The sequence below is a fragment of the Ochlerotatus camptorhynchus genome, unplaced genomic scaffold (genome assembly GCF_037179485.1).
Source record: "Ochlerotatus camptorhynchus isolate MF236.1 unplaced genomic scaffold, CSIRO-AGI_Acam_v1.1 ptg000077l, whole genome shotgun sequence".
Lineage (NCBI taxonomy): Eukaryota > Metazoa > Arthropoda > Insecta > Diptera > Culicidae > Ochlerotatus > Ochlerotatus camptorhynchus.
Window position 1 is genome coordinate 7,744,740 of NW_027040567.1, and position 20,277 is coordinate 7,765,016.

At 46.0% G+C, this 20,277-nt stretch overlaps 1 protein-coding gene across 1 annotated transcript; it reads left to right on the top strand.

Moving 5' to 3' along the window:
• The first annotated feature begins 4,217 nt into the window (after positions 1-4,217).
• LOC135697675 (uncharacterized) lies at positions 4,218-8,681 on the top strand. Its single transcript, XM_065217447.1, has one exon. The coding sequence runs from the start codon at positions 4,218-4,220 to the stop codon at positions 8,679-8,681; it is 4,464 nt and encodes a 1,487-aa protein (XP_065073519.1).
• The last annotated feature ends 11,596 nt before the right edge of the window (positions 8,682-20,277 follow it).

Genomic DNA, 20,277 nt, shown 5'->3' on the forward strand with positions numbered 1-20,277 from the left:
GCGGATGAACTGATGGAAATTTTCGTCAACATGTCCGGTGCTCTTCGTAAGTGCCGCAATAAGCCCGAACAGATCCAGGTGCTCGGTAAGTTCATCATCCAGTATGGCGTCTAAACCGCTAACGATCGTCACCTGGAATGCTTGCTCTGTAAGAGCAAAAGAGATTGATCTTGCCGACTTCCTCCGCAAGCACAGCATCGACGTGGGCCTTCTAACCGAGACCCATCTAAAGTCCGGCGACAGCTTCTGGTTGCCTGACCACAACATTATCCGGCTTGATCGCACCAGCTCCAGGGGGGTGGTGTTGCGGTCGTCGTCAAGAAAGGAATAAAATACCACACTCTGTCCCATATCCGCACCTCTATCATCGAGGCCCTTGGTGTGGAGGTGGAGTCGTCGACTGGATACGTCCAGTTCATCGCCATCTACTGCCCTCGACAGTGTGCCGCCAGCAGTGGACTAGCGGCTAAATTTAAGAAGGACCTGTCCACCATCACCCGTACCGGTTCCCGCTTCGTTGTTGGAGGAGATCTGAATGCTCGTCATGAGGCATGGCGGAACTACCAGCAGAACCAGAACGGTCGTCTGCTGTTCGACCATTCGCAGCATGGGCTGTACTCCGTTTGGTTCTCGGACGAGCCAACATTCATCTCACCGGCAGGCAACCCATCGACACTAGACCTGATTCTTTCAAATACCGGCTTGTCCAAGCCGGTAGCCTTAAACGAACTCAGCTCCGACCATCAACCGGTGGTGGCTGAACTGGGATACAACGTAGCTGCTGCTCCAAGCCTGCGCAAGGACTACCATTGCGTAAACTGGGCCCAGTTTGGACGCGCGGTAGACAGGCACATCATCGACAACCCGCCGCTTGACTCCAAGGAGGACATCGACCGAGCGTTGGAAGTACTCCACCAAGCCATAACCGTGGCTGACGAGGCGTGCGTCCGACGAGTTCCTGTGAGGGGTAAGTTTATTGCCATTGATTCCCACACCCAACTCTTAATTCGCCTGAGAAATGTTCGTAGACGCCAGTTTCAGAGGACTGGAGATCTAGCGAGGAAACGTGAAATGGCCAATCTGAACAAGGAGATTGCTTCCAGAATGGTCTCACTCCGGAACGAAAGTTTCGGGCGGCTTGTCCAGAATCTGGACGACCGCTCCAGACCATTCTGGAAAGTTGCCAAGGTCTTAAAGACGCACCCTAAACCCATTCCGCCACTAAAAGATGAAAATGATGACGATCGGCTCATAATCACCCCTCAGGAGAAAGCAAATGCGATTGGTGAACATATTGCCAAATCGCACTTGCTTGGCTCCAACATCCAAAGTCCGCTCGAAGTTCAGGTTGAGCAATGCGTACTCAACCTTGATTCCTCCCCTTGTGCCATCCCTCCGGAGGCTAGAATCACAGTGGAACAGATTTGCTCAGCGCTGAAATGCACCAAAAACATGAAGGCCCCCGGGTTTGACGGAATATTCAACCTAGTGTTGAAAAATCTCAGCATGAAGGTTCACTCTCTGCTGGCTGCTGTCTTCAACAGATGCTTGGAACTGCACTACTTTCCAAGTATCTGGAAGACAGCGAAAATCATACCTATCCGCAAACCCGGGAAGGACCCAACGCTAGCTTCAAGCTACAGACCAATCAGCCTCCTTTCAGCGCTGAGCAAATTGTTCGAGAAACTCATTCTCAATTGTTTGCTCAAGTTTGTCGAGGAAAATAACATTCTCCTTCCGGAACAGTTTGGGTTCAGAAAGGGGCACTCCACCAATCACCAGCTAGTGCGGGTGATGAATAACATCCGAAGTAACAAAGCTGTATCCAAGTCCACAGCCATGGCATTGTTAGACGTTGAGAAAGCGTTTGATAATGTCTGGCACAATGGGCTTGTATACAAGCTCTGTAACTTCAACTTTCCATTACATCTGGTTAAAATCACCCGTAGATACCTCCAGCAAAGGTCGTTTAAGGTATCGTTGAATAGTTGTCTTTCCGACACGTTTTCCATCCCAGCAGGAGTCCCGCAAGGCAGTCTGCTGGGACCCTTGCTTTACAGCATTTACACTTCCGACATTCCTCCCCTTGGAGACGGTTGCGTGTTTTTCCTGTTCGCAGATGATACCGCAATAGCCGTCAAAGGAAGGATGCCTCGCGAAATAACGAACAAACTTCAACGATGCCTTAACGCCTTTGCTGATTATGCCACCACGTGGAAAATCAAAATCAATGCTTCCAAAACACAAACAATCATGTTCCTCCATCGGCAATCACCCAAACTAAAACCGGCTCCCTCTTGTACTGTAATCATGGATGGCACAAGGGTTGAGTGGTCCGCCGAAGTAACCTATCTCGGGATGTTGTTTGACGAAAAGCTCCTATTCCGCTCGCATGTGGAGAAAACCGTAGTCAAGTGTTCCGCCTTGGTTAGGAGTCTGTATCCGCTGATTTGCCGCAGATCCCGCCTCTCAAGGGTGAACAAACTGGCCGTCTACAAACAAATCATAGCACCTGCGATCCTCTACGCAGCTCCGGTGTGGGAATCATGTGCACAGACTCACAGGAACAAAATTCAGGTCGCTCAGAATAGAGTGCTGAGGATGGTTCTTGATCGTCCTTTCGACACTAGAATAACAAATTTACATGAAGAGGCAGGCATTGCCAAAATAGATTCCAAAATTAACGAAATTAAGACTAAATTTGCACAAAAATGTAATTTATCAGAACATGCTTTGATAAGCAATTTGTATATAGTAGGTTAGGTGTACATAGTAGTTGTAGGATAGTTGTAGTTGTAAATAGTAGTTATAAGTAGTCTCCTTTTTCCAATTCAAATCAAACCAATCCCACCAAGGTGGTCATACTTTAAAATAGGCCTGATATGACTAGAAACTGTAAATAATAATTAAAATCTCACTGTACTAAAGTTGAAAAGACGCATCTGTGTCACTTGAAAAATTCATACATGTAAACCACACAAACACAAGAAATAAAGATCATTTAACTGTTAACTGTGAATGAGCTCAGTTAATTTTTGTATTGCACACGGTTAATATCGGAGAAAAAAAGATTAAAAGTTAAAACTTGTCCTCCTTTTATTCTGCCGCTTTCGAAACCGCATTCGCTGGACTGGTCGACCAACTGACTCGATTCTGCTTGTTTTCCGCCTTGACGAGGAGAATTCACCGCCTTGGTGCCAAGGAGCGCGCCAACATATGGTCCTACCGAACCGGATAACCAACCAGTGTCGTGTCGACATTGAATTCTAGTGTGGAAAAAGTGGATCAAAATGCCGAAAACGAGAAAGTCTACCAAGCAGGAGGCAGAAGATGATGCCAAGGCAGCATTAGTTCACCAGCGTCGCCAAATTCAGGCAAAGGTGACAACGATAAGTCGCACACTTGAAGAAGCTGAGGATACTCCAAGTAAAATTTGTGCATCGCTCTTGAAAGTGTTTTCGAAAAAGCTTGAACTTCATTACAACGAGTTCATTTCAATTCACCAATCAATAGTTGCTTCCACACCCTCCAATGAGATTGAACTGGAAGATGATGCTTTGGATATTTTCGACGCTCTCCATACCAACACGCTTGCCTTGCTGGAACTGCTCACTGAAACCATTTCCCCTCCCGGTGCTAGAGGTGTAAATCAATCCGTGATCATCCAGCAGCAATCACTGCGAGCTCCAGTTCCCACATTCGACGGGAAGGTAGAGAATTGGCCGAAATTTCGGATGATGTTTGAGGATATTGTCGGACGGAGCGCCGATTCGGATGCAGTTAAGCTGCATCATCTCGATAAGGCGCTAACGGGGGATGCCTCCGGTTGGATTACGGTAAAAATGATCGTTGACAACAATTTCAAGCAAACCTGGCAACAGCTCAGTGACCAGTACGAAAACCCACGAGTAATCGTCGATACGCATCTCGAAGGTTCGCTCGAGATGAAACCGATGACCACCCGCAACCATAAAGATTTACTCGAGCTAGTGAAGACATTCATCCGTCATGTTGGCGGTCTCGAGTACCAGGGACTGGAAGTTGATGAACTATCTGGTCTCATCCTCACGAAGATCCTCACTTCACGATTGGACGATCAAACACTCCAGTAATGGGAGAGGACACAGCAGCATGCCAAGCTGCCCCAGTACCAAGAAACTGTGGCCTTTCTTCGAAGCGAATGCCAGGTGTTGGAAAGGTTCCAAAACCGGCACCAGATGACGGCAAAAGAGCCATTTCCAAGGCAACAACAGGGTTCGAAACCAACTAACCAGAAAGCCCACGCTGCAACGACTGTGACCTCCAGCAGTTCCTGCCAGGTATGTAGTGGCTACCATCGCCATTTCGAATGCCCGAAGTTCCATCAAATGTCACCGGCTCAACGGAGTGAAAAAGTGAAGGAGTTGAGAATCTGTTTCAACTGCCTTCGCCCTGGTCATCGAGCCATTGATTGTTCATCCAAAAAGACGTGCTCTCGCTGCCAGAGAAGACATCACACTCTGTTGCATGAAGAAGCAGATTCGAATACAGTGGAGGTAGCACCAACCATCCAAAATGAAGAACCAGCTTGCCAAACCTCTTCCGAGAACCACTCGGAGTCTCAACGAGTCACCAAAACTGTTGCGTCGTGTAACCATTCTAAAGCTGCCAAAACCGTTATGCTCATGACCGCTGTGGTGCGAATCAAGGATTCTCGTGGATGGACAACTCCCTGCCGTGTTCTGTTGGATAGCGGCTCGCAAGTCAACTTCCTATCCAAGGCAATGGCTGACCGCTTGGCCACCGAAAGACGACCTGCACATGTACCCATCGCTGGAATAGGTGGGTCCAAAACCTACGCCAAGGAGAAGATGATGGTGAAAGTGGAGTCCAGGCATTCCGATTTCTGTACTACTATCGAATGCCTCGTAGTTCCTGAGATAACGGGAGCGATTCCAGCAACGAAAAGCAACGTTTCGGCGTGGCCAATCGACACCGATCTACTTATGGCAGACCCCAACTTCCACACTCCTTCCGATATCGATATGCTAATCGGTATCTCCCATTTTTTGCAATTGCTAAAGACGGGCCGTATTCAACTGAGTGATAAGTTACCTGAACTACAAGAAACCCATTTAGGATGGGTAGTTGCAGGAGACATCGACGACGTGTCAACCTCCCAGCAGTGTCTAGCTGCCCTGACGGATCCTATTTCTGAAGTCCTTCGCCAATTCTGGGAGCTGGAAGAGATCTCTGAGTCAGTAACACAACCCAGCGAGCAAGATGAGTGCGAAAAAGTATTCCAGTCTACCCATCGTCGAGATGAGACCGGCAGATATGAGGTGAGTTTGCCATTCCGCGAATCGGTGAACGAGCTAGGAGACAACCGAAACTTGGCCATGCATCGGTTCCTTTCGTTAGAGCGAAGATTCAAGAAAAATCCGGAGCTAAAGCAACAGTATTGTCGATTCATCGATGAGTATGAAGCATTGGGGCATTGTCAAGAGGTGAACGAAGCCGATGATATTCCCAATCAACGAGTGTATTATCTCCCGCATCAAGCCATCCTACGTCCATCGAGTTCGACAACTAAAATTCGAGTTGTTTTCGACGCCTCTGCCAAGGCATCCCGGTCCGAGAAGTCATTGAACGACGTTCTTCTAGTTGGAGCAACACTGCAAAGCGACATCTTCAGTATCCTGTTACGTTTTCGGAAATATAGGATAGTATTCACTGCTGACGTTTCAAAAATGTTTCGACAGATACGCATGGCACTACTTCACGCGTGTTTCCAACGAATTTTCAGGCGGTCAAGCCCGGAAGAACCCCTCCGTGTCCTGGAACTCACAACCGTTACTTACGGGACAGCTGCAGCCCCATTCTTGGCGACCAGATGTTTGATACAGCTCTGTGACGATGAAGGCGACTCATTTCCACTCGCTGCACGAATCATCCGCCTAGATTGTTACGTCGATGATGTCATCTCAGGTGCGAACACCGTAGTGGAAGCCATCGCAAGTCAAACCCAAATTCAACAGCTACTTGAACGAGGTGGATTCCCGGTCCACAAATGGAGTTCTAACACAACAGAAGTTCTGGAAAACGTTCCAGAAGCCGACCGTGAGAAATTAGTACGTCTGGACAACACCTCAATCGACGTTATGAAGACATTGGGATTGATCTGGAGCCCACAACGAGATGAATTTGTGTTCAGCACCAATCAAACCGATCGAGAAGCAAGCCATCCTACGAAGCGAACGGTGTTATCTGAAATTGGCAGACTGTTCGATCCACTGGGTCTTGTGACGCCGGTAGCCATTATCGCCAAAATGATCATGCAGAAGATTTGGAGATCCGGTCTCCCGTGGGATACCCCGTTGGAAGGAGAACTTCTACAATCCTGGAAACAATTCCGTGAAGCCCTACTCCTGGTAAGCGAAATCAAGATTCCTCGATGCACCATTTCTTCTGATGCCACCACCATCGAAATCCATGGCTTCTCCGACGCCTCGGCGGCTGCTTACGAAGCGGTCATTTATATTCGCTGTATCCTACCGAATGGTAAGGCTCGACTCAACATGCTGTGCAGCAAGTCCAAGGTCACCCCGATAGCTGAATTGAGCATTCCACGCAAAGAATTACTCGGTGCCCGGCTACTTGCCCGGCTGCTCGTAAAAGTGCTGGACTCCCTTCAACTAGATGTATCGCAAGTTGTTCTGTGGTGCGACAGTCAGGTGGTACTTGCCTGGTTGCGGAAGCCGTTATCATCCCTTGAAGTGTTTGTGCGCAACCGCGTAGCAGAGATTTTGAAGAGCACCGAAGGCTACACGTGGAAGTACATCAAATCGAAACAAAACCCAGCAGATTTAGTATCCAGAGGTCAATTTCCACACGCCCTGAGCACCAATGAACTTTGGTGGAATGGGCCGACATTTCTAAGCACCGCCCAGTACCAGTCGGAACTTCCCGATGACATCGCAGATGAAGATCTTCCGGAGTTGAAAAAGATAAATGTAACCGCCATTCCAGTCGTTAACGAGGAGAAGATGGAAGTATTTTCTAGGTTCAGCTCGTTCAGAAAGCTTCAACGGGTAATCGCGTTGATCCAGCGATTTATCCGTAACTGTCGACTGAAATCTCGCAACGAACGAGTCCTCCAACGTCATCCTACAATCCAAGAACTACGCTCGGCTTTACAGCTGATTGTAAGGGTCATTCAGCTTGAAGCTCTGGGTGACCAAATTCATCGTGTGACATCCAACGAACCGTGTAAGAAAATTGTTGCTCTGAATCCGATTTACAACGATGGAGTGCTGCGCGTTGGAGGAAGGCTTCAACATTCCCTGCTACCTTTTGAAACCAAGCATCCACTATTACTTCCTAAACATCCGATCACCGATCAAATCATCCGTACATACCACGAAGAGAACCTGCATGTTGGTCCAACTGCCCTATTGGCCGCTCTCCGATCACGTTTTTGGTTGCTGGATGGAAGGTCGTCCGTCAGGAAGATTACCAGGAGCTGCATCACATGTTTCCGGTCGAAGCCTAAAGGTTCTATTCAACTGATGGGAAATCTGCCGCCCTGCCGAGTAACACCCGCTGAACCGTTTTTGAAAACTGGCATTGACTATGCCGGACCAGTATTTGTCAAGGAAGGTCGTCACAAACCGAAAATTGTCAAGGCCTACATCGCGGTGTTTATCTGCATGTCAACGAAAGCTGTCCATTTGGAATTAGTTTCCGACATCTCTACCGCCGCGTTCCTAGCTGCACTTCAGCGCTTCGTCAGCCGACGGGGCATTTGCCGAGAGGTCTTTTCAGATAATGGCTCCAACTTTAAGGGAGCCAAATCCGAATTACATGATCTATATCTCCTCTTTCGCAGCCGCAATGCCGTTGACGAGATAGCATCCTTCTGCCAGCCAAAAGAGATCTCCTGGAAATTTATCCCACCGGAAGCTCCTAATTTTGGCGGTCTCTGGGAGAGCGCAGTGAAGACCGCTAAGTATCACCTGAAGAGGACTCTAAAAAACGCCAAATTGACTTTTGAAGAGTATGCTACAGTCCTTAGCCAAGTGGAGGCTATAATGAATTCCCGGCCTCTCTGTTCAACACCAGATCCAGACGACGAAATTTTGACACCTGGCCATTTTTTGATTGGCCGTCCTCTGATAGCCACGCCGGAGCCTAGCTACAATGAGATACCAACCAATCGCCTGTCAAGATGGCAGCATCTACAGTACCTCCGTGAGCAGTTCTGGAGACAATGGAGCCGGGACTACTTGTTGAACCTGCAACTGAGGGGGAAAAACCGCCAAAGACAACCAAACATTCGCCCTGGTATGATCGTGCTGCTTGAGCAGAAGGATATCCCACCGCAATGTTGGAAGATGGGAAAGGTCGTCCAGATTTACCCAGGTTCCGACAATTTGGTGCGAGCGGTAGACATCAACGTCGAAGGTTCCATCTATAGACGAGCGGTATCCAAATTATCCGTCCTTCCGATTGCTGACAATGACGACCTAAACATCGATTCAGTGAATTCTTCCCAGCCTGGGGGGAATATGTTCGCGACCGAACCGTTCGCTCCGGAAAGACTGCCAAATGAAACCAAACGACGCACACCAACAGAAGCAGCGGCAGCAGTAGAAGCGACGCACACCAACAAAGTCAACCTACAAGAAGAAACCGTAGAATAGCGCGCAACGCTCATCCCATTGTACGTTGTCGGATCGGTGAATAAGTATAAATAAAGCAGCCCATTCGTGAATGAGCTCATCATCATTCGCTGCCAGACTGTTGAGCAGTTCAGTCGATTTGAATTCTCTCTAGTTTCGTTCGTTCGTTCGCAAGTCGAATTAGCTCCGCGTTGTGTAGTGACGCTCTCGCTGACCCAGCCATGGGTAAGAAATCGCGCGGTAACGCGAGTGCCGGTTTACCGGGAAAACAGACTCTCCCAGGAGACGGCGCGACCACCGAGCCAGCCCAGAAGAAGCAGAAGAAAACCCCATTGCCCATCCCGACAGGCGTTGCGGACCCGCAGCCGGGGCCTCCCGGAACTAAACGACCCAGACCTGAAGACAGCAGCGCCACCGTATCAGCAGCAAAAAAGCTGCTGAGCAACAATCCGTTCTCCGCCCTGCAGAACGGAGCGCAGCCGCAGTCGGACCCTGAGACGGTGCCGAAAAAAGTTAAGTTGCCACCCTTCTATGTGAAGGGCTTCCCTCCCGGGCTATGGGAGCAGCTGGATTTCTACATTAAGCAGGGCCTTCGCTGCACCATTCAACGGTGCACGGAAGGCTACAAACTGATGGTCCCGGCCGAAAAACACTTCAACGCAGTTCAGGCCCTCTTGGACAGGATGAAGCTGGAGTACTTCTCCCACGACATCGAGGCCACCAAGCCGCTGAAAGTGGTGCTGCGCGGGCTCCACGACATGGACACCACCACCTTAATGGACGCGATTAAGGCGAACGGCCTCAAGCCGGTCGAAGTCCACAAGATGACCCGCAGCAAGGACATCAAGTATCGTGACCAGCTCTACCTGGTCCATCTGGAGAAGAACTCCACAACCGTGAAGGAACTCCAGACGACACGCACACTGTTCCACATCGTAGTGAAGTGGGAGCGGTATAAACCCACCCACCGTGGCGTCACTCAGTGCTCGAACTGCCTATTGTTCGGGCACGGCACCAGGAATTGCCGCATGGCCAGCCGCTGCATCAAATGCGGCAAAAACCACAAGATCGACAACTGCGACAGCATCGAGGAAGCCACTCCCACATGCGCCAACTGCGGTGCCGCCCACAAGGCCACGAGTAAGGCCTGTCCGAAGCGGGCCGAATACGCCGAGATCCGGAAGAAGGCCTCGTCCAACAGCCAGCCCGGTCGCAAGAAGGTTCCAGAAAACAACGCGCAGAACTTTCCTCCGTTATCACCGGTCCAATCACGGCCAATTCCAGTGTTGCCGCCGCTCCCGCTCAACCAACAGTTGGCTGCCGCTGCAGTACCCGGTCAAGCCTCCGGGCCATCGACGGATCCCCCTGCTCCGGGATTGGCCGGTACAACCGGTGAAGCTACAGACGATTCTCCGCTGTCAACGGATGAGATCGTCACACTGTTGGCCCAGGCCATCATCATCAAGCGCACCTGCGCAACAAGAACACAACAGCTCCAAGCTATCATCTCTTTCGTCGCTAATTATGGACCGTGAACCCATAAAGATCGCCAACTGGAACGCTCGCTCCGTAGGGGCGAAAAACATTGAGCTTGCAGACTTCCTCCGCAAGCACGACATCGACGTGGGCCTTCTCACCGAGACTCACCTCAAGACCGGTGACAGCTTCTGGCTGCCCGACCACAGCATTGTCCGGCTTGATCGCACCAGCTCCAGGGGGGGCGGTGTCGCGGTCATCATCAAGAAAGGCATCAAGTACTGCACCCTACCCCACTACCGCACTTCCATCATCGAGGCCGTCGGCGTAGAGGTGGAAACATCGACCGGAAACGTCCGGTTCATCTTTGTCTACTGCCCCCGGCAATGTACCGTTAGCAATGGTACAGCACAGCAGTTCAAGAACGACCTTGCCATCATAACCCACACCAATGCCCGCTTTGTAATCGGAGGGGACCTGAACGCCCGGCACGAGGCCTGGCGGAACTACCAGCAGAACCAGAACGGCCGCCTGCTATTCGACCATTCCCAGCATGGTCTCTATTCCGTCTGGTTTCCGGACGAACCAACCTTCACATCACCGACGGGCAACCCATCGACGCTGGACCTGTTCTTGGCAAACACTAGATTAGCCAAGCCGGTTGCCGTCAACGACCTGAGTTCGGACCACCAACCGGTGCTGACCGAGCTGGGCTACAACGTGGCCCCTGCACCGTGCCAGCGGAAGGACTACCATCGAGTCAACTGGGTCCAGTTTCGACGCGTGGCGGACCGCCACATTGACGACAACCCACCGCTCGACACAGTGGATGACATCGACCGGGCCCTGGAGGGTCTCCATCAAGCCATATCCGTGGCTGACGAAGAGTGCGTTCGACGAGTTCCTGTGAGGGGTAAGTTTCAAGCAATTGATTCCCACACCAAACTCTTGATTCGGCTCAGAAATGTTCGTAGACGCCAGTTTCAGCGGACTGGGGATCTGCAGCGTAAATACGAAATGGTCGATCTGAATCGGCAGATCGCTTCCAGAATGGTCTCAATCCGGAACGAGAGTTTCGGGCGGCTCGTTCAGAACCTGGACGACCGTTCCAGACCATTCTGGAAGGTTGCCAAGGTGCTGAAGTCTCACCCCAAGCCCATTCCACCACTTAGAGTCAATGACGAACGGCTTATCACCAACGAAGAGAAGGCCAATGCAATTGGGGAGCACATTGCCCAGTCGCATTTGCTTGGCTCTACAATCCAAAGTCCACTCGAGAACCAGGTTGTGCAGTGCGTCCAGACGTTAGATGCCTCCCCTTGTGCCGTCCCTCCAGAAGAACGGATTACAGAGGAACAAATTTGCTCAGCGCTGAAACACAGTACGAACATGAAGGCTCCCGGGTTTGACGGAATATTCAACCTAGAGTTGAAAAATCTCAGCGCGAGGGTGCACTCGCTGCTGGCTGCCATCCTCAACAGATGCTTGGAGCTGCACTATTTTCCAAGCATCTGGAAGGTGGCAAAAATCATCCCGATCCGCAAACCTGGGAAAGACCCTTCACTACCGTCAAGCTACAGACCGATTAGCCTGCTCTCAGCGCTGAGCAAGCTGTTCGAAAAATTGATCCTCAGCCGACTAAACAAGTTTGTGGAGGAACATGACATTCTTCTTCCGGAACAGTTCGGGTTCCGTAAGGGGCATTCCACCAATCATCAGCTAGTGCGGGTGATGAATAACATCCGGAGTAACAAAGCTGTATCCAAGTCCACAGCCATGGCCTTGTTAGACGTCGAAAAGGCGTTTGACAATGTCTGGCACGACGGACTTATATACAAGCTTTGTAACTCCAACTTTCCACCATACCTTGTGAAAATCACCCGTAACTATCTCCAGCAAAGGTCGTTCAGGGTGTCGTTGAATAGTTCCCTTTCGGGACAATTTCCGATCCCAGCAGGTGTTCCGCAAGGGAGTCTGCTGGGACCACTGCTTTACAGCATCTACACGTCGGACATCCCTCCTCTAGGAGACGGTTGCGTGTTCTTTCTGTTTGCAGATGACACCGCGATAGCTGTCAAGGGTAGGATGCCTCGTGAAATTACGAACAAGCTCCAACGATGCCTTGACACCTTTACTGATTATGCCACCACGTGGAAAATCAAAATCAACGCCTCGAAAACCCAAGCGATCATGTTCCTTCACAGACAATCATTAAAACTTAAACCGTCTCCCTCCTGTACCGTAATAATGGATGGTACAAGGGTCGAGTGGTCCACTGATGTTACTTATCTCGGGATGTTGTTCGATGAGAAGCTCCTGTTCCGCTCGCACATAGAGAAAACCCTAGTTAAGTGCTCCGCCTTGGTTAGGTGTTTGTATCCGCTCATTTGCCGCAGATCCCGCCTCTCAAGGCAAAACAAACTGGCTGTTTACAAACAAATCATAGCCCCCGCGATCTTCTATGCCGCCCCGGTGTGGGAATCGTGCGCTCAGACCCACAGGAACAAAATCCAGGTTGCACAGAATAGAGTGTTGAGGATGATCCTAGATCGTCCATTCGACACAAGAATAGCAGACCTCCATCAAGAGGCAGAAATTCCCAAAGTAGATTCCAAAATTGATGATATGACAACTAAATTTATTCAAAAATGCAATCTTTCTGAACATGCTTTAATAAGCAATTTGTACATAGTAGGTTAAGTGTATATAGTAGAGTAGGTTAGTTTTAAGCTGTCAATAGTAGTATTAAGTAGTTTCTCTTCAAATTCTAAAAACAAAACAAACCAATCCCACCAAGGTGGTCGACCGTGTACTAAGTCTAGGACTAATTCTGTAAAACAAATTTTGAATTTTGCCCATACCTAAAGATGAAGAAAGCAATTAAATCACTTAGTAAAAATTTATATGGTAATCGTCCAAGTTAAACTAAAATAAAGATCATTTAAACTAACTAAGTGAATGAGCTCAGTTAATTTTTGTATTGCACACGGTTAATATCGGAGAATAAAAGATTAAAAGTTAAAACTTGTCCTCCTTTTATTCTGCCGCTTTCGAAACCGTATTCGCTGGACTGGTCGACCAACTGACTCGATTCTGCTTGTTTTCCGCCTTGACGAGGAGAATTCACCGCCTTGGTGCCAAGGAGCGCGCCAACACCTATGCTTGCGGATAAATGGCAATACACGCTTTTTCAGACATTCTTCGATGTTAACTTGGGGTGTCATCGTCGAGAATGTGACGAATGGTTCCGTTTTCAGGCCACAACCAGAGATGTCAGTTTTTTTTATATGCAATGATTGCTTCCCGGGGATCTTTGTTCAGCCATAGCGAGATGTACACGTGAGGACTTCCAGTACACATAGCACGTGACTGCCCAACAAACAATTGAGAGCTCCTATAAAACACCTGAGTTGATCAAACGTTGAATAATAGCTTCCAGAGTTGAACAAGAATGTAGTTGTATTGCCATTTGATTAAAAGTTTTAAAAGCTGTTGGAGCACTCTTAAATGATTGTTTACGTTCGGTTTAACTATATGCTTTATAAGACCTACGTTAACTTTTATAGCACCTTAGTTAAACCGATTGACAAGAGCTATGTAGAACATGGAATAAACGCATCAATACAAACCATTGGGAGCTCTTATACAACACCTGAGTTGATCAAACGTTGAAAAATAGCTTCCAGAGTTGTACAAGAATGTAGTTGTATTGCCTTTTTGGTTAGAAGCTTCAAAAGCTGCTTGGAGCACTCTTAAATGATTGTTTACGTTCGACCAACCACCAACCACAATTTTGTTGCTAAAAATAACACAAGTGATAGGCACGTTTATATGGCCATAAGGCAATGATTATTCGACTGCAAGAGAAGTCACTCAAGATGAGCTTCATATACTTCTCTCATATGATCAAAATATGTATTCAAGAATAGAGCAGATGGAAACAGAAGCGGCTGGCAATCCGGGATCATGAGTTTGAATCTTGCTTCGAGAAACCCTCGGTGGAGTAGAGGTAAATGGTGTAATTAATAAATGCAAACATTAATTTAAGACACATATTATATAATCAACGATAACATTTCTAGATAAATTCTCTCATTCAATGATTGGAGAGACTAATTGAAAGAATATCAATCAAAGATTAAACAGATGCTTGTTACTACTTCCTCCATGATCACAGAATGTGAATTATGGCATAATTACATATTTTTTCAATGTGCACAAATAAATTAAATTAATAAAAACTGTACAAGCAATTATTTTGGCGTACCACGACAATTGTTAAACTAGTTTTAATCTGTGAATATTGTGAGTACTTACACAACGGTTATTAAGGAGTCATTAAAAAGTGCTATAAACGCTTTTCACCGCTTGCTGTACAATTATTATTTAGGAGCCATAAAAGAGTGCAACAAACGCCTCTCAGGTTTACTCTCTACTAAATTTCAAAGCAGCTGTCAAGAAGTGTCTACAAACGTTGTATAAGAGCTTTCACCAAAATAATAAAGCTTGAGTTTAAATATGTATCTATAAACGTTGTATAAAAGTTGCTTCTACTCCTATACCGCGTATACATATAATGCTGTAGTTGAACAGGTTCTCCAAACCAGTGTAAACAAGAGTTTTACAGAAGTTGTAATAAACAAATTGTACAGTTATTATTCAGCATGCAGTTGAATAAAATCACAATAGAAGCGTTTCTTCAACAAGAAATTGATTTTGGGTAAACGTTTTACTGAATACGTTAGACAACACCTTTGTGTTGCAGTTGTATAGGTTCTCCAAACCAGTGTAAACAAGGGTTTTACAAAAGTTGTGGTGAACACATTGTGCAATTATTATTCAACATGCAGCTGAACAAAATGGGGCCTCCCTTAGCTCAGTCGGTAAAGGCGCAGCTGCAAAGCAAGACCATGCTGGAGGTGGCTGGGTTCAATTCCCGGTCCGGTCTAGGAATTTTTCGGGTTGGAAAATTTCTCGACTTCCCTGGGCATAGAAGTATGATTGGACTTGCCACACAATTATACCAATGCAAAAATGGTACAGGCATCGAAAGCTCTCAATTAATAACTGTGGAAGTGCATCTAGAACACTAAGTTGAGAGCACGCAATAAGCTAATATGCGATATGCAATAAGCTTGAAATGCGAAGAAGAAGAAGAAGCTGAACAAAATCAAAACGAAAGTGTTTCTTTAACTGGAAATTGTTACTTGGGTGGATCATCATTGACCAGAGTTGCTTTTTGTAGTGCTGTCAATTCCTGGATATGATCTCTTAACTCATTGCCATTCATTAGCATACGATACAAGAGATTTAATATTACGTACTCATTTTTGCGTAAAATAATCAATATTTATTTTACATGTAATTACCTTTAAAAGTTTTTTTTCTTTTGTTTTTTGTGTGATATGAAAATGTTCCCAGTTTGGTTAGAAGTTTCGAAGCTAACGCATGTCCCCATAGAAAGAAAGGCAGAAAAAGTGTATCATTAAGAATGGTTGCGTTGCAGGGTTGCTTCCACTCACTTGCTATAGATGAGTGAATTCGTTAGATATTGTAATGGAGATTTGTGTTGTTGGATGCGGAGGGAGATTGGCGGGCGGGTGTTTGACGCATAGAGCCTGTCAATTTCGCTTTCAGAGTGTCGCAGTCAACGGTTTTATGATTCGTGAGCGCTCGCGATTCGTAGAATCGTTGATTGTGACTGCATGTAGATTTGACGGGTTTTCTGTGAAGTAATGAAATTGGGTTATTAGCGGAATGCTAAATAAATCAGCAAAAAAGGTTATCTTCCATTTAATTCCACTTAATTAATTTTGGTATCCATGACAGATACGTATTTCGACTACAATGTGCAGTCTTCATCAGTGTCATTCCCACTAAAGAACTTATCAAAATCTAACCCCCTTAAGTACTCATCCCCTAGGTAAAAAAGTCTAGATCATAGTGTAGGAGATTCTGTGTCGGACGCTTGCCTTTTGGCCTCTTCTTGTGTCTAACTTGTGCAGAGTATCATTATAGCGTCTAATCGTTTTGAGATTCCTGGTTGCGTGAAATATATTTGTGAGAATATCTTTTTTAGATTTGAGTAGACACTTTCATGTAATTATTGTAAATAGTAGTTACTCAATAATAGATAGTTCATCCATGCATTCATACTTTGACGCGAAGCGCTGTGGATTATGAGATGCTCGATGACCCTGGAGTGATCGGTTTTGCTTAGTGAGCAGAAAATCATGGATTTAACCCCAAGCTCTTCCACAGCACAATAAAGCGCCACCATCATTTGTATATTTGATTTTGAACATTAACCTCGGAAACTATTTGCATATCAAGCGAAAACGTAGTCCTATATTGCCGCGAAGCATTATGGTCCTGAGATGCTCGATGACCCTGGAGGGATCGTTTTTGCTTACTGAGCAGAAAATCATGGGTTTAATCCCAAGCTCTCCGTCGTGAGTCTTAAAATTCATGATCACTAAACAGAATCAATATATTCTTTCGATAGCCGGCTATCGAGAGATTAAATAAACAACAAATAAACAATACATACTTTTGGTTGCATCGCCAACTTGAGGTGAATCCTAACCGAATACCCTACCTAACCCTTCAACTCCGTAGCATTTATGAGGTTGTCGCTAAGTCGGTGGCCTCTCGTTAAGTAAGTACTATATAAACATTTCCTTCCCTATCCCTAGTTATGGTAAAGATGGGCGTGGCCGGGAATAGCGACAGTCATGCTTCTGTTACTCTTGTTTAGATTGGAACCAATGTTTACTCCCCAGCATTATTTCTGAAAGTAGTCTAACTGAGAATTTCAGAAGAGACGTGAGTGTCGCTAGTATCCAATCTACGAAGTATATCATAACAACGCTAACGCTAGGATCTGTTAACTCATTGCCATTTTGCCCTTCTGACAATAGATGTAGGAGATTCAACAAATGGGGCCACTTCATCTCTGAGTGTGAGGAACATCGTAGGCTTTCCCAGTTGTCGCATCATGGTGAACCAAATTTCTCTTCCTTTGTTGCCAATACTGTACTGAATTCGGTATTGATTTGAGCAATGATAGATTTCGCTCAATGCACTGCTCCATGAATAAGGCGGTCCTTAAAGTTGACACGTGTAATGTTTGCGGTCCCGTGCACTTAAAAGTGCATTGCAAGCCTTCGGAAACTCTAAGGCGAAGGACTTTCATTGTCATATACAACAAATGTTGGGGTTTGGCCACAGGCCTGTCTTGACGACGAGTTTCACTGGATGCCATCATGAAATATGTCACGCGTACCCCTGGATTGAAGTTCCGTAGATGGCCAAAACATATGGCAGGAAAAGCTGTCTCTTCACCGTGCTCGTCATATATTAATGACAGAGGAACTCTGTTTTGCGCGGGGGCAATCTCCAGGCATTTGTTCTCATTCCAAAGGAGCGTTTTCTGTTGCCCAAGCAGCAATTCTGTCTCATTATCCACGGTATTGGTTTCCAGCTAAATTTGAGGATCCACTGCAGGGGTTTCAAGACCATCTATGGCGATCTGATCAATTGGGATCCCGTAGCGGCGGTACAGTGGTGTCGTAATCTAATAAGAAAGCGCCTCTGTAACCGTAGTTTCCTTTATAAAGCCGGACAAGTACGACGACTTATGGATTACGTGCACTCAAAAAATAAATCACATTTCTAATGGAAAATATCCATTAGAATTTCACATACCTTTCATGTGATCTCATAATTGGGAATCGCACCACAAAATCACATGCACCTTATGTGTCCAATGAAGTTTATGTGATTTATTACATACAATTCAGGTGATCGTATAAACGTTATGTGAATTTCAGATAAAAATCATTAATTTTGTTATTGGAAAAATATCATGTGCACTCCAAATGGAAACTGTATGAAAACTTTTTTCAGTGTACTTTTTGATGAACACGTCAAGCTGACGGGGAAGAGAGCGTCGTCTCGCTTACACAACGCAAACGGTAGCACAACATTCGATCAAAAAGAACATTATTAAATAACTATCATATGACATATGTGATTTCGTTGTAATTCCTCAATTTGATGTAATCCATCAGTAATTTTATTACTAGGACATCGTTGCTTGCTATTTTCAGAATTCACACTAGCACAACATCAGCAGCTCTTTTTATGAGAAAAACTTAAACGCCTACATGCGTGACGGCCTTTGGCGACAGCGTCGTATGAGAAAGCCTGTCATATGACATTCTAGTTTGGTACTGTAAATTGAAAGCTTGATTTGCAAGTGTCGGAAGCAAAGGCAGTCGATTATCACAGAAAGTGTGTCGACTACGATAACCGCTTACAAGACTGATCTCGATACGACTTTTTTTCGCACGGCATAGACGAAAATTTTCCTCTTTAAGCAAAGATTGACAGTATATTATAAGAACTTTCGGTGGAGTGAAGATATAGTATGAAGGCCGCCATTTTTCACGCACAGTCTGACGTTTGCTTACGGGATATTTCATATGAGGGAAAAGCTACACAGTCGCCGTCAACGCCAATTAATCATTTTGTCAAGCTTCTGCATTCATGTTCCATCAGATGTCACTGCTGTTATTTGCAGTGACATGTATCGGAAACTGCACACAATCTGTTTTCCGTTAATTGTTCACAGAGGACACTGCAGTGCAAAACATGTCTAGTACCTCTTTACATCATTTAGATTAATATTCGAAATCCCTCCTTTTTTACACATTCTGTAAACAAAATAGCTCACCCCTCACAGAATTTCCCGCCAATTTTTATGAGATATCAGACATGTTTTGTAGTGTCAGGTACTCTATTTGTAATCTGTGAAATTGAAATGACAAATCGAATGTCATCAAAATACATGGCATGTTGAGAGATTGAGGTCGTGAGAGCAAATTTTCTCTCTCAAATTTGAATTTGTTGGCTCTCTGGCGACTGGTAGTAACGCAGGTAAAACTGTTTGGGGAAAAATCTTTTTTTTTTAGTTGTAGCTTGTTTAACAATAATTTTCGGGGGAAAAGTGAACGACAAGTCCCTGACTAATTTCTTTAGATTGTCGTTCACTTTTTTTTGAACTGAATATGCACCGAAAGCGAATTATTCCCACTTCTCTCATTTTCTATATGGGGATTTTTATCACTTCCTACCAGTGGAACAGCGCCATCTCTGTGGAAAGTGGTCGGACGAAATGATTAATTCTATCAAAAAGCGGATAAATGAGCAGGAAAACGGTTGACAAGTTGCAGGGGTGTTTTTACTTTATGCTTCTTTCCCTTCAGAATCAGATTATACTCTAGATAGTAAAATTCGATTCTGAAGGGAGACGTAAACTGAAGAAAAAATCCGTTTAAACTGTAGCGAACGCCGCAGCTTTTGCCTACGGATCCGTATTTCCGCATAAATTTGTAAAATCCGTAGATCTACGGAGATTTCCGTAGATCTGGCATCTCTGGCCACAACTGTAAATCGCTTGCCAAATCATGGCCTTCTTCGCAAACTTGTCGGCAAACACGAACTTGGATCATTCCCGCACCTCCCCACGTCCAGTCGCGATGTAAAACTTTTGACCGGGAAGCTGCTTAAAATCGAGTTTGACGTATGTTTCATAATCGATCAAAGTGCAGCCCTTGTGTTTCAACAAAACACGGTCGTACAAGAGCCTTGCACGCTTTTTGGCCATGGAATTCTGCTTTGTGTGCCGGTTCGGATGTTTACTGGCTTTGTACGACTTGTATCCTTCCCTGGCAAGGATGTTCCGCATCGTTTGAAAGTTGGCGTTGTACCTTCTGGCTACATCTAGGATCGAAAGACCGGTGTTGGCTTTAACGCACCTCAACAACTTGCTGCGCAGCTGACGATCCCTGGTTCCAGTTTTTTCGTACGTCAACTGATTCCTTTCCACACTCAGTAGTAGGCGATGCAGTAAAGTTACATTTTGAGCAAGGTTGGCCTTTGTGAGAGCCGATTTTAATAATTATAACGAATTTTAACTCCGGCCTTTGTGGACCAGTTTTTGATCCTGATGCACCATTCAACGCATAATTAATTTTTGTGTCGGCGTTTTCAACATGTCACACAGAAAAAAAAATCGTAAAATCTCCCTTCGTTTAATTATGAGCTATACTTGGCATAAATAGAGTTTACAAGCTTG

Coding starts and splice junctions, on each gene's coding strand:
- LOC135697675 (XM_065217447.1), top strand. CDS start 4,218: ATGACGGCAAAAGAGCCATTTCCAAGGCAACAACAGGGTTCGAAACCA.